The 14904-nt window shown below is 44.1% G+C and overlaps 1 protein-coding gene across 4 annotated transcripts in view; it reads left to right on the forward strand.

Moving 5' to 3' along the window:
* CYFIP2 (cytoplasmic FMR1 interacting protein 2) overlaps positions 1 to 14904 on the forward strand; it is a 133808-nt gene that overhangs the window by 83869 nt on the left and 35035 nt on the right. For all 4 annotated transcript variants that reach the window (XM_021939907.2, XM_003900431.4, XM_017960089.3 and 1 more), the window contains exons 24-26: positions 9537 to 9680; positions 10847 to 10937; positions 12014 to 12144. In XM_021939907.2, coding sequence (XP_021795599.1) covers positions 9537 to 9680; positions 10847 to 10937; positions 12014 to 12144 — 366 coding nt within the window. The remainder of the gene's footprint in view (positions 1 to 9536; positions 9681 to 10846; positions 10938 to 12013; positions 12145 to 14904) is intronic.

Raw genomic sequence — 14904 nt, forward strand, 5'->3', positions numbered from 1 at the left:
TTAGTGGTGATTTCTGAGGTTTTGGTGCACCCATATGAGCAGTATACACTATTCCCCATATGTAGTCTTTTATCCCTCTCCCTCCTCCCACCCTTCCGAGTCTGCAAAGTTCATTGTATCATTCTTAATGCCTTTCTGTCCTCATAGCTTAGCTCCCACTCGTAAGTGAGAACATAATGATGTTTGGTTTTCCATTCCCGAGTTACTTGACTTAGAATAATGGTCTCCAAGTCCATCCAGGTTGTTGCAAATGCCATTATTTCATTCCTTTTTATGGCTGAGTAGTATTCCATGATGTATACATGCCACATTTTCTGTATGTACTCATTGATTAGTGGGCATTGGGCTGGTTCCAAATTTCTGCAATTGCAAATTGTGCTGCTATAAACATGTGTGTGCAAGTATCCTTTTCATATGATTTCCTTTCCTCTGGGTAGATACCCAGTAGTGGGATTGCTGGATCCAATGGTAGTTCTTACTTTTAGTTCTTAAAGGAATTTCCACACTTTTTTCCATTATATTTGTACTAGTTTACATTCTCCCCAGCAGCGTAAAAGTGTTCCCTTATCACCACATCCACACCAACATGTATTATTTTTTGATTTTTTATTATGATCATTCTTGCAGGAGTAAGGTGATAATACATTGTGGTTTTGATTTGCATTTCCCTGATCATTAGTGATGTTGAGCTTATATACATATATATATATATATATATATATATATATATATATATATATATATATATGTTTATTGGCCATTTGTATATCTTCTTTTGAGAATTGTCTATTCATGTCCTTAGCTTACTTTTTGATGGGAGTGTTTTGTTTGTTTTGTTTTGTTTTGTTTTCTTCTTACTGGTTTGTTTGAATTCTTGTAGATTCTGGATATTAGTCCTTTGTCAGATGTATACTTTGCAAAGATTTTCTCCCACTGTGTGGGTTGTCTGTTTACTCTGCTATTTTTTTTTTCTGTGCAGAAGCTTTTTAGTCTAAGTCCCGTCTATTTGTCTTTGTTTTTGTTGCATTTGCTTTTGGGCTCTTGGTCATGAAGTCTTCACATAAGCCAATGTCTAGAAGGGTTTTTCAGATGTTATCTTCTAAAATTTTTATGGTTTCAGGTCTTAGATTTAGGTCTTTGATCCGTCTTGAGTTGAATTTTATATAAGGTCAGAGATGAGGATCCAGTTTCATTTTTCTACATGTGGCTTGTCAATTATCCCAGCACCATTTGTTGAAAAGAGTGTCCTTTCCCTACTTTGGTTTTTTTTGCTTTGTCAAAGATCAGTTGGCTTTAAGTATTTGGCTTTATTTCTGGGTTCTCTATTCTGTTCCATTGGTCTATATGCCTATTTTTTATGCCAGTACCATGCTGTTTGGTGACTATAGCTGGATAGTATAGTTTGAAGTCAGGTAATGTGATGCTTCCAGATTTGCTCTTTTTGCTTAGCCTTGCTTTGACTGTGTGGGCTCTTTTTCAGTTTCATATTCCTTTTTGGATTGTTTTTTCTAGTTCTGTGAAGAATGATGATGGTACTTTGATGGTGTGAATTGCAATGAATTTGTGGATTGCTTTTGGCCATATTGTCATTTTCACAACACTGATTCTACCCATCCATGAGCATGGGATGTGTTTCCCTTTGTTTGTGTCATCTGTGATTTCTTTCAAGAGTATTTCGTAGTTTTCCCTGTAGAGGTCTTTCACCTCCTTGGTTAGGTATATTCCTAACTATTTTAATTTTTTTTCAGCTATTGTGAAAGGGGTTGAGTTCTTGATTTGATTCTCAGCTTGGTCGGTGTTGGTGTATAGCATGAGCCTTTAGGGTCTTCTGGGTATACAATCACGTCATCAGCAAACAGTGACAGTTTGATTTCCACTTTACTCATTTGGATGCCCTTTCTTTCTCTTATCTTATTACTCTGGCTAGGACTTCCAGTACTATGTGGAATAGAAGTGGTGAAAGTGGGCACCCTTGTCTTGTTCCAGTTCTCAGGGGAAACTTCCTCACTTTAAAAATGGGACTATTATAATGTCTGCCTTGTAGTGTTATTTATAACAGATGAACCCATGTCTATAAAGTCCTGGTCTTAGGAATAGTATTTGTCATTATTAAGAAGAAAAGGTCAGTGGATCAGAGCCATTTCCTGAGTTGGTCGTAGCTTCCTCCAGAGGCTATAATGAGCAAAGTTTACACCCTGCATTGCATAGCACTTCCTTGCTTTTTCCTCTCTTAAATCACTTTTATTGGTTTTATTTTTTAATGTATATACTCATTGTACATGAATAATATAGAAAAGTTCAAAGATGACAGTAAAACTCATGCAACTCAAACTTGGGAATTTTCTGTGCATTTTACATGTGTGTTCTCGTTTTACAAACCGCATGACAACTCCTTGAGATTGGCCTTCTTATCCCCATTGTACAACTGGAGAGACTGAAGCTCACGGGGGGACGGCTTGGCTGCTCTCACGAAGCTAGGTCCTGGCAAACAATGGTGTAAGCCTGGGTCTGTTGGCCACTAGAGCTGGAGATCCTGGCTGGCCTCTTTGATGCTCTGCTGCTCTGGTTGTACCATCCTGTAACCTGTGATTCTTCAGTCCGTAGTAGCCCTTTGCTTTGTGGTTAGCTTCCCTTGAGAGGTAGGGCCAGGACTTCAAAGTATGATGCACTCCAGAATGGTGGAGCAGGTGAAGAACTAAAAGCTCTTACAGAGAACATCTAACCACCTGATGTGGTAGCATCAGGGAAGATATCAACTCATTCGGAGAAATATGACCAGCAAGTGTTTCCTCTTCTGAGCAGGCCCTACTCTGAAGCCCAGGTTCTTCTGCCCAAGAGCTCTGTCACTTAGGGATGATGCTAAATAAAACAAAACTTTAACAACTGGTCAAGTAATCAGAATTAATACATGAATCAAAACTTTAAGAGTATATTCTCTAAATAAAATAAATTATATAGAGTCTATCCTAAAACTGCCTCCCAAGTGACACAGATTGTGACATAAAGCATTCGTTCAATTATTCCAATAACTCCCTGGTAATTTTTTGGCCCTTAGAAATTGTTGGTGTGATCTGTTTGGCCTGGTTGTCACAAGCCCCTGTCTGAGGCAAGTTTGCCATACTCTCACAGTGCCTTCCTCGTTAAATCATATCCTTAGGACCTAGAACCCAGTGCTTTGCTGCAGCAAGCTGGGCACAGCTCAGCTGGGTACATACCTGGATGCCAACACTGCCCACCTGGGCTGACCAGGGGAATCTTGGTCCCTGTGACACCACCACCAATAGCACCACCCCCTTCCCTGTCACCACCCCGCCCTTCTGTCTGCATGGTACCACTTCCACAAGGTAGGTTACCCACCAGTCCAGAAGGCTTTTGTGATTTTGGCAACCAGTACATATGGAATTTCCTATGCAGAATTTCATCTTGTACCTCAACCCAGACAAGTCACTTCATTTCACTTGGGATTCAGATTCCACTTCTGCTAAATGGGAATACTTGCACTGCCTTACCTGGTTTAGAAGGCTGAGAATGGTTCCCAAAGACATCAGGTCCTAATCCTGGAACCCGTCAATGTAACTTTCTTTGGAAAGAGGTCTTTAGAGATGTGATTAACTGGAGGACCTTGAGATGGGAAGAGGATCCTGGATTATGCTGGATCCTAAATGCATCACAAGTGTCATAAGGGAGAAGCAGAGGGAGCTTACACATGTAAGGGGAGAAGGCCATGTGAAGACCCAGCAGAGATGGGAAGTTTGGAATGGTGCAGCCGCAAGCCAGGGAATGCTGCCAGCCTCCAGTAGCTAGAAGAGGTGGGAAACAGATCGTCCCCTGCAGCTTCTGGAGGGAGTGTGGTCCTGCTGACAACTTGATTTTGGCCTAGGGATACTAGTTTGGATTTCTGGCTTCCAGAAGCCTGAGATAATACATTTCTATTGTTCAAAGCCACCAAGTTTGTGGTAATTGTTAGAGCAGCCACAGAAAACAATGTGGGCGGCTACGATGGAATTCGTATGCGAAAAATTCACGGAGAAGCATGATGTAATTGTGTGTCATCACATGAGTACTGATTATAAGAAAAGTGATGACACATTAGTAGTTTTACCCAAGCGTTCACAATGGATTTGATCCTGGAACTGAGAATTGATCAGTCCTTGGCGCCATCTTGCTCTGTGACCTTCCCGAGAAGGACGATGCTGCCATTTTATTTCTGCCCTCGCCTTCATTTACCTGCAGTGATTTTAGAGAATTGAGCTGCAGCTCTTCCACCTAAATTAGAGAGCTGTGTTTGTGTTTGTAGGCTGATGATATCCATTAGAGAAATTGTAACAAAAATAGGAAATTAAGAACAGTTTTAATTCCTCTTGGGACCTCTGAAAACAGCAGTTGTGATTCCAGAGAGCAGAGATGCAAATTGCTTACAAATTCAGTTTGCCAAGTAAATAGGCCTTACTGTTTGAAGTGGCTGGCCATGTTTACTATCTGATGAGATAGAGGCTTATCTCAACAGATAGATGAAAAGCCTATATACAACATTTAAAAATGGTTAAAATGGTGAACTTTATGTTTGTATATTTTACCACAACATTTTAAAGTTCATCTACAGATAATATTACAGTGCCCAGGATCTGCCAGATTACACTCACCATATTTTTTTCTCTCTTTAAAAATGCTTTTTTGCTTTTTTTCAAGAAAATGCAGGTCTGCGTCACACAGTAATAACATGGCTCTAATTCCTGAATCAGGGTTGTTTATTTCTTGAGATCTCATAAAGCTATCTATTTTGTGTAATGCGGATTTAAACAAGCTTGATTTTAAGTGATCCATCCTAACCAGGTAGGATACATAATTAGTTTCCCATGAGGCCCATTGGTTGGAACCTATCAGTTAGCAGGACTGGTTCAATGGCAAGTTTCCAATGGCTCACGTCATGTTGCATTCTTGTTTTTCTTTGCCAACCCTCAGAAAATGCCCAGGCTCCCCTATTCCCACATTTTCTCAATAGGGCCCAGCCTCCTATTGAGCCAGCAGGTCAGATGGGTGCCCTCCGGGGGTGTGTATGTGTGTACTTTTCAGCATGCATGTGCATTTCTTCTTGCATGTGTGTGGTGTATTTGGGGGAATGAGGGGTCGGAGGAGTTTTTGTTTTAATCTTAGGAGATTTGAATTCTCCTCATTTCATGCTGGTCCTTCTCACATGAAATGCATCTTGGGCCATCAACTAAAGCTTAAACTCCCAGTCTAGACCAGAATCCAAGTCTGACATAGGAATGTCAACCAGAGGCCTCCAAAGTACACCGAGTGGGTGTGTAGGGGGCATTTTAAAAATCCTTATGTGGTAAAACAATTCCAATACTATTCTCCACCTCTGCCTAGATCTGGGAATTCCTGCTGAACAGTTTCCATATATGTAAATGTGTGTTTATTTGTGCTTGCCAGGAAGAGTTCAGGGAAACTTGGTACTAGAAGCTCCTTGGGCGGGGGTGAGGGTTTAGGAGACCACTCAGAAGGACGAACGTCCGGGAAGAATGCATTTCAGCTTGATCCTCTAGAGGAAGCACATCTATCCCCACCTCCAGCCCTTTACAGGAACCTTATAACAACCTTGGTATAAGATACCTGCAATGAGGAGGGACTCCACCCGGTACAATCTGCTGGTGAACATCTCCCCTTTCTATGATGTTCTTAATGTTGAGTCAAATCTGTGTTTTTTGGTGCATTCTATCAACTAGTCCTGGCTCTTACCTCTATCCTATCACTTTGTGGGGTACACACTGTGCTGTATAAAATTACACCCCACCTATGCACTGCCCTCTTTACAATCAGAGAAGCATAGCTGTCGCCAGAGCTGCTGGGGTGAAATTTGACCAGAAAGCTGCGTTTTCATCTTTATTTACCAAGTCATCAAACAAAATAATATTAATGGCTATTATTTCAGTAAGCATTTCCAGTGTGCCAGGCCCCATGCTGACTGCTTTATATATGTGATCACATTTAAACCTCCAACAACCCTACTGGATTTGGTATTATCATCTCTACTTAGGGGAAATCGAGGCTTAGAGGGTTTAGGTAATTTGCCCAAGAGCATCTAACTAATACATTTGAATTCGAACTCAGGTGTGCCCACCCCAGAGCCCATCCTCTAGACTCAGACAAAGCTAGAAAAGAAGTCAGAGAACCAGACAGAAAATATAAGTAGATGATTGCTTTTTGTCCCCTCCAGAGATATCCATTTGAAAGCTCCCTGCTACTCAGAAATTCCTTTCATTAAATATTTGAAAAGGGGACAAAAGAGAATGTTCTGAGAGCTTTGCTGGGTTTACAGGAGAAACCCAGAGTCCCTGGTGTGGGTGGAGAATGAGAAGGCTGTTAGGGCCGTCCATGAACACCATGTTCCCATGGCTGTGAGCACAGCCAGGTCTTTGTCACCTGGTACCTGTGCTGGCTTAAGCCACCGACCTCTTCAGGAGAAAATTTAAAGCATGTTTCTGCTTTTTAACCTTTGAAAATCATGTTGGGAAGGTGAATTAACCTATGACATAGCTCAGTGGGATTTTTAAATTTACTTCTTTATTGAGGTATAATCATATTCAGTAAGACGCACTGTCTTTGTCAGTTCAGCATGCTATGACAAGAATACCATAAGCTGAGTGATTTGAATAACAAAATTTATTTCTCTCAGTTCTAGAGGTTGAGAAGTCCAAGATCTTGTGTTAACAGATCCAGTGTCTGGTGAGGGCCTACTTCCTGCTGTGCAGATGGCCCCTCTCCTCACTGTACCCTCCCATGGCAGAGAGGAGAGAAACAGTGAGCACTCTTATCTTTTCTGATGAGGGCACTAATCCCACTCATGAGGGCTCCACCCTCATGGCCTGATCATCTATCAAAGGCCCACCTCCTAGTACTATCATATTGGCAGTTAGGATTTCAACACAAGAATCCTAATTTGTTTGTGATTAAGATTCCAAATCCTAATTTGGAAGGGATGCAAACATTCGGTGCACATGGGCACAGATCATAATTGTATGTACAGTTCTGTGAGTTTTGACAAACACCTCTATGTAGTCAACAGCCCAATCAGGATGTAGAGCTTTTCCATCACCCTAGGAAGTCCCCTCGTGCCCCTTTCCAGTTAGTCTCCTCCTCCCAACAGAGGTAAGCCATGGCTTGTTTGGTGATTGCTATGTATTCCTTATCTCCAGAGAGGGAAACAGGAGAATACAGAGTGGGGCTTTGCTAACAAGGCAAAAACTAAGCTGCACTCGCTTAGAAGAGTACACGCCTCCTAGCATTTTGCATCCTGTGTGCCTCACTCACCTCAACCTAGCCCCAGCCCTGTTTGACAGGGTGGCCTGTGACAGAGGCACTAAAATAGATTTGCTTCATGCCTAGAAAGTGACATGGCCTGGCCCCACAGTTAGCTAAATCAACTCAGCAAGTCATACACTCCAAGGATTTGCTGAACATCGACTTCAGTGAACATCATACTCTTAAGTCAGTTCCATTTTCTCCCTACGTAAGCCATTCCTGGCCCATACATTTCGAAGCTAAATACAAAAAGTCCCTCCCCTAGGTTCAGGCAGTTTGCTGTGACAGCTCCTCAGTGTCATGTACAAAACTTTGCTCTTTCTCACATTCCAGGCCTCCCAATATCTAGACACGAGCTCACCAAGTGAACTATTACTCAACCTGGTGAATGAGTGGGTGTTCTAATTCTTCACAAGTCCTTGCTATTAGTGGGAACTCTAATTGTGTTCTTCACGTATCCTTGTTATTAGTGCATATTTGTGATGCTTGTTTTGTAAAGTTTAGAATAATTCATATATACATACTTAACTCAAAACTTAGACTGAACTCAATTAAATATTTTCTTGATGGCTCCAAAGGGAGTTGAAAATCTTTCAGTACTTCAAAAGCATCATGAGAATTTCCATTTAACTGTAGAATTTCTAACTAGCTAGCTAGTAGAGAATTTCAGTGAATAGAATATCTTATGTGGTCATCCCATAAATTGCATGTTTCATGTACAAGATTTTTGCAATTCCAGTTGTGAGAACTATACTCAGAACTAAGTTTTGGGCTGGGTGCAGTGGCTCACGCCTATAATCCTAGCACTTTGGGAGGCTGAGGTGGGCGGATCACTTGAGGTCAGGAGTTTGAAACCAGCCTGGCCAACATGGTGAAACCCTGCCTCTACTAAAAACACACACACAAAAATTAGCTGTGCATGGTGGAGGGCACCTGTAATCCCAGCTACTTGGGAGGCTAAAGCAGGAGAATCGCTTGAACCCCAGAGGCAGAGATTGTAGTGAACTGAGATCACATCCCTGCACTCTAGCCTGGGTGACAGAGCAAGACTCTGTCTCAAAAAACAAAGAAACAAAGGAAAAAAACCTAAGTTTTGAATTAAAACCTTATGTAAAAAACTGAGTATCATTTATATAAGAATTCAACTTCCAAAATACACCATGGTAGGTGGAGCATGGGCTTTGGAATCAGCCATACCCACTTAAAGTGAGTGCAGGCTGCTTCCCACCTGAGCCTCAGTTCCCTCATCTGTGAAATGGGACTAATAATGATATAGATCACATAGGTTTGTTGGGTGGATGAAACAAGAATGTACCTGGAGGGCTTCACAAAGCCTGGCATTAGGTGCTTCGTAAGCGGCATTTCCAGAACAGAGCGTTAGAGTCAATGATAACTTTACATTCTCACCAAACAAGTGAGACCAATTTAGGGCCCTATAGTTTGGTTGTATATTCTCAGACAAGGATCTTAAAGAGATCCTTCAGGTTCAGTTATGGTGTCTCATGGGGTCCAGAGGACAATGGTGGTGGCCAGGGCTCTGGGTCCCCAGCCAGCACCAAGCCAGAGCAGCTCCATTTTGCCTGCTTCACATATGAGCTTCCGTGGCATCTTTCCTTCGGATTGCTGCTCTTAAAGTTAGGAAACCACTGACTTGATCCAACCCCTCATTTCATAGATGTGGAAACTAAGGCTCAAAAACCCTAGGCAGTTGTCCCATGCACTCAGCAGAGGTCTCCTGACTCCCAGGCCTGTGTGTTCCCAGGACCCTGCCTGTCATAGATGGAAACAACTAACAGTAGAGGAAAGATGACAATGTTGAAGCAGCTGTTGAGTTTTCACATGGTTCTTCCAGCCAATGTCTAGTCTAGAAATGCCTCTTAAGAAAGGAAATTGACTGTTTATCTTTTCCCCCATGGCTCCATTTGTGAAACTCCTGGTTTGGGTGTGGAACATCATGGGTGGCAGGAATCCCTATAAAAGGGATATTTGCTTGGAAGTGCTTTATCCTCTTCTGCTAGGGAGTGGCTGCTCCATCTGGTGACTGTGCGCCATCCTGTAGTCACTGACCATACCTCTCTCTATGACCACCATTTTGCAAACGTATTCATAGAGCCCCAGTGAGCACACTCATAACACTGAGTTCCTAATTCTTCTGTCAGCGGAACATCTGCCAGGACTCCACCAGCATCCATTCTGTACTCAGGCACTTACTTTGCCACTCTGTTTTCCAGCCTCTCAACATTGCCTACAGCCACATCTACAGCTCCTACAGGAATTTTGTGGGGCCACCTCATTTCAAGACTATCTGCAGACTCCTGGGTTACCAGGGCATCGCTGTGGTCATGGAGGAACTGCTAAAGATTGTGAAGAGCTTGGTAAGGAAAGGCCTCAGTGTGGCTTGAGATGTGCCCATGTGGGTTTGACATAAACAAGGTTTGCTTTTACTTTTTACCTGGCCTGTAAAAACAAATCCCAGGCACTGCAGCTCTGCCTGTAGAAACTGCTCAGGGAGTCCCTTGCCCGTATCCCTGGATTGGTCTTACCTATCATTCTGTTACATTTCTGTGCACATTTTGACCTATAGCTGTGCTCCTCATTTTCTGACCCCAAACTCCTTGTATTTGATGACTGAAGTCAGAAATCCTGATTTTGTCCTTCAGCGCTTACCACTGACTCCTCATGTTCCCCAGCTGTGCTCCATTATCTAATTTGAGCAGAGCGAATTCATGACACTTGTAGCTGCCATTTTCCACGCCCTTACCCACGGCAGACATCTCTAATCAATCACCATGCTTCTTTCCCTTGGGATTTCTTGCTAAACACTGCTTCTCATACTGCACTGGCTTTAAGAGAGTTCTGTATCCCTTTACCGCTATATCCCTTTACCACTATTCTGCATCTGCCCCAAATACGGTCATCTGAATTTCATTTAATTTCCTGCAACACTGCTGAAGGCCAAAACATTTAAGATATTTATGAAAATTTCAAGTGACAAAAGTAATTTATAACCAGATCAGGGATAGCAAATAGGATTAATCTGCTAACTCCAATTCTGTGGCAACAGCTTTGTGGAACCATGGGTTGTTAAAGATTGTGGAGCTAAATCCAGAGTAAAACAAGAAAATGTGGTAATTGATTAAAGATGTCTGCCTTGGGCACAGGAGGGATGAACGTGCCATGAATTTTCCAAGCTGAAATTAAATAGCTTGTTTCAATCTCCACAATTTCCTGGCTCCATTTCATTTTAGCTCTGAGTCTGAATCTGATACAAGCATCCTCAGCCCCAGGAAAGACCCTACACCTAGAAATGTGCCCTCCTTGAAGTCTGTAAGCCCAAAAAAATAATGAGAGAGCTCCTTTTTCAGTCTTATAAAGGCTTATTTTCCCTTATAAAGGTCAAAGGGACTGTTCTCCACCTTTAGGTAAGCCTGCCCCTTCCTCTCAGAGGTCTCAACAGAACCTCCGTAGCCCAGAATTCAGCCCAGAGATGCACACTTGCTGCAGCAGATTATCTCACTCATCTGTACTCTTCTTTTGTCAGCTCCAAGGAACCATTCTCCAGTATGTGAAAACACTGATAGAGGTGATGCCCAAGATATGCCGCTTGCCCCGACATGAGTATGGCTCCCCAGGTTGGTGATAGCAAAACAATCCAGACCCATCCCATGGTGGGGAGGGAGGCTCTGACCATCCACCTCAGAGCGTTTGCTTCTCTAACATGCCAGTGAGCTGGCAGAGTACTGGCTATCCATCCTCCCCTGCCACTAGCTAGATAGCCTTTTAATCCCTCTGAGCAATGGTATCATCTTGTCAGTGGAGGGAGATGATGCTTGCGGGGCCTGCCTCATGGGACTGCTAGGAAGTTGGAAGACGACAGCAGATGTCAGCATGTTTAAATAATGCAGAGCCAGGTTATTAGAAAAGGTACTTATGAGCTCAGCACCTCCAGATCTTCCTCCATCTGCATATTTGGGGAGACCGAGGCTCCAGGCAGTGGTGCCAAGTTGACATATCTAAGATAAGTCAGGAAATGGACATCTTTGCTGTTTGACCACTGGGCAGAGAAATAATTATTTCCTTCCTTGATAGTGAACTGAATACAGGGCCTGGAGAAGAGGGAAAGATGGGGACTGTGACTTGGCATCTGATGTTTCTTTTCAAAACCAAGATGTCTAGTGCTGGGTCTGCATGATTGAGAATAGGAAAAAGATAAGGCTAAAATTTCTGGAGTTCAGTCCCAGCTGCCCTACTTACTACCTATGTGACTATGGGCATGCCCCTTATGCTCTCTGAGCCTTATCTGAAAACAGGGGTAATAGTGCCTAATGATATTGTTGTAGTAAATGAGATAGTACAGATAAAGTGCTCAGCACAATATCTGACACCTACTAATAAATATTCATTCCTGTCATGATAGGAATTCAGGCAACTTTGGAGGGACTGGAAAGGGTCCAGTGCTGCCTCATTTGTGTGTGTGTGCGCGTGCACATGTGTGTGTGTTCTGAAAAAGACACGAGCCCGCTTCTCGAACTTTTTCCAGTACTGAGCCCTGAAAGAAATCTCACTCTGGGCCTGCAGAGAAGAGGGATACGTGGTTTGGCTTTTTGCTATCCGAGTCAGGTCTGGGGCTGCCACTCAGTCATTGTTTCCCATAGACCCTACTGAGCAGTGTCAACTTCCCACTGACCCATCCCGCTTCTTCTCCCAGGGATCCTGGAGTTCTTCCACCACCAGCTGAAGGACATCATTGAGTACGCAGAGCTCAAAACAGATGTGTTCCAGAGCCTGAGGGAAGTGGGCAATGCCATCCTCTTCTGCCTCCTCATAGAGCAAGCTCTGGTAAGTCCAGAGCCCAAAGGAACTGAGGTATCTCCAGGTTGGAGGGGATGCCAACTCCAACCAGATATTGAGGCTCCTGCAGCATCAATTTGTGCTCTTTTAGTGTAAGCTCACATGCTCTTTTCAGTTCATTTCCAGACAGACATGGATTCCAGTCCTGGCTCTCCCAGTCACGATTAGTGCAGTTGTCTAGGTCTTAGTTTGCCATTCCCTCATGTTATGGAACCAAACTGGGGTCCACTTGCCTGGCACAGTAGGGGACAAACATCCACGCCGAGGTTTACTGCAGGAGAAAGGAGGGCGTTTATTTTTAGAGTCCCATGCAAGGAGAACTGAGCAGTTTTCACCTAAGACTTCACCTCTCCAATGACTTGCAAACAAGGGTTTTTAGAGGCAGGGGTAAGTTTCAGGAAAGCAGAAGTTTCAGGCAAAGTTAAAAGTCATTGTAGGGAAGTTACACATTGGTTTAGCCCAATGGGGCAGGCTATCTTGAAGTAGGTGGGGGCTTACAGTCATAGGTAGATTCAGAGAGTTTCTGATTTGCAATTGGGTAAGGAAGAGAAGCTTTAAAATTTAAGGTCAGCAGAAAAGAATGTTAGCTCTGGCTTGTGCGTATGATTTCTTCCAGGCCTCCCAGGAATAAGTTTAGAACAAAGAACTGCGGTCAGAGTTCGGCCTGCAGTTCCCTCTTATCTGAGGTCTGCATGTCAGCACATCTGTTTGGTGTGGGTCCAGGTTTCTGAAAAACAACTCCGGCTCATATGTGAAGATGTTATCTTTAATTTCTGTAGGGAATCAAACATCCCGTGATTCTAGCTTCCTTGGCTGTTGTTTTAAGTTACTATTACCTTCTTGCTTATCAGCTTGCTTATTTACTTCTCAGGGCTAGCTAGGTGCCTGGAATTTCCCTTGAAGAAACTCAAGATTTTATTTCCATGCTTAGGTGCGGTGGTGCTGCAGGCCTCTAAGGGGGTTCCCTGCTCCATCTCACTCATTAGATAATTATTCCTTGGATACCTCAGGACAGGTACTGTGCTGGGGCATGTAGCAGTGTCCAGCCCTGCCTCCTGTCCTGTCCATATTTACGCTGAAATCGTGTGTCTATGGTTACAGCAAGAGCTAGGAGGGGTGAGTGCAGGGTCCCGTGGGAACAGAAGACAGAGAACTCAATGCGTTCTTGGGGCTGAGGAAGGACTTCTCCGGGGAGGTGGCCTGGAGAATGAGCAGGAATTTGCCTGGTAAAGCTGTCCCAGGCCGAGGGAGAACATGCACTGTCATCTTCATTTTTAATGATGGAGGACAGTTGTTTTACCTTGCAGGATAGTTTAAAGGCTGGAAAGATACACCACATGTAAAGCTCATGCAGTAAGAACTAAACCATCGGTACATCGGTAGTGTTGTCATATTGAACAAAGCACACCCCCCATACATCTCCCTCTTAGGACCCTGCAGAACCGGCACACTCTTCTTCCTGCATGACCACTTGGATTTGCTCTGCCTCATGGCTGACTCAGAGGCTGTGCTCTCCTCCTTCCTCCCCAAGGTGCTCCCAGTGGGCCCAGTCCTATGGGTGTCAGGGTAGCAGAGACAGCCTGGAGCAGAAGGAAACAGAAGGATGTTACTCTGGGGTGCATCATTCTCAGGACCTAGTGGGAATCTCTTTCAGCCTCCATCCACTCATTCAGCAAGAGGCGTGGCAAGCCTCTGCATTGCCAGGAGCAGTTCTAGGTTGTGGATAAATGGCCATGAATAAGAGACAGAGTTTTGCCATTTTTATTCCAGAGAGGGAAACGAGCAAAGTCATAATAATCAGATTGAGGTTGCAGATGGGGAGGGGAGCTGTGAAGGAATACACAGGATTACAGGATAAAGGGAGAGTGGCTGTGTCAGAGAGGGATGTGCTGTTTTTGAAGAGGATAGAGCTTGGTCTTTAAGGGACAGGGAGGACCTCATAGTGAGCTGGTGCCAAGAGGGCAGAGGTAAGAGACGTGGAGGGAGGCAGCCAGGCAGCTGGTCACTGGGGCCTCATGGGCCACTGCAGGATGCCATGTGAGCAGCAGGTGAGGGGGTCTGCTTGGCTGTTTTCAAAGGCCTGGGAGCTATTGGGAGAGTGAACGACAAGTCTCTTACAATCTAGAGCCCATCTTGGAGGCAAGAGGTGCTTGGAGAATAGACGGGAGGGGAAAGGAAGAGCCTGGAACAAAGGTAGAGAGATAATGGAGCTTCTGAATCAGCGCCAGAAAGGATGCCTTGCCTCTAATTGTCTTTGTGACTTGGGATGAACCAGTTCATTTCATCCCCCATCCCTAAAATGAGTGACTTGGACCTGCCGCTCTCAAACTCACCCTGAGAGGCTCTGAAATGGGGACTGTTTGCTCTTCCTCTATAAGGAGTAATTGCTTGTTACCCCTTCAATGGACTTTCCAGACAACTAATTGATAGGTTTTTTACACAGATCAGCAGACCCAGGTTGCTATAGCAATGTAGCCTTCAGAAGTCACAGGGATACATAGGGACAACTTCTGAAGGCCTCAGGGGCACCAGGAACAGTGGAGGTCGGGGTGGGGGGGTCCCTGAAGCCTCAGTCCCCGAGTGTCTCCTGTTAAGCACCTCTCTTCATGAGGAACTGTGATTCAGAGACCATCACTTCAGCTTCCCCTATTCAGACTCCAGGAGGCAGACTACCGATGGGGGCTGCAAGGAAAGGACAACTTCATCAGGCACCGTCTGGGTGGTCACTCACGTGTATCACTGAGGACA

The sequence above is a fragment of the Papio anubis genome, chromosome 5 (genome assembly GCF_008728515.1).
Source record: "Papio anubis isolate 15944 chromosome 5, Panubis1.0, whole genome shotgun sequence".
NCBI classification, from domain to species: Eukaryota; Metazoa; Chordata; class Mammalia; order Primates; family Cercopithecidae; genus Papio; species Papio anubis.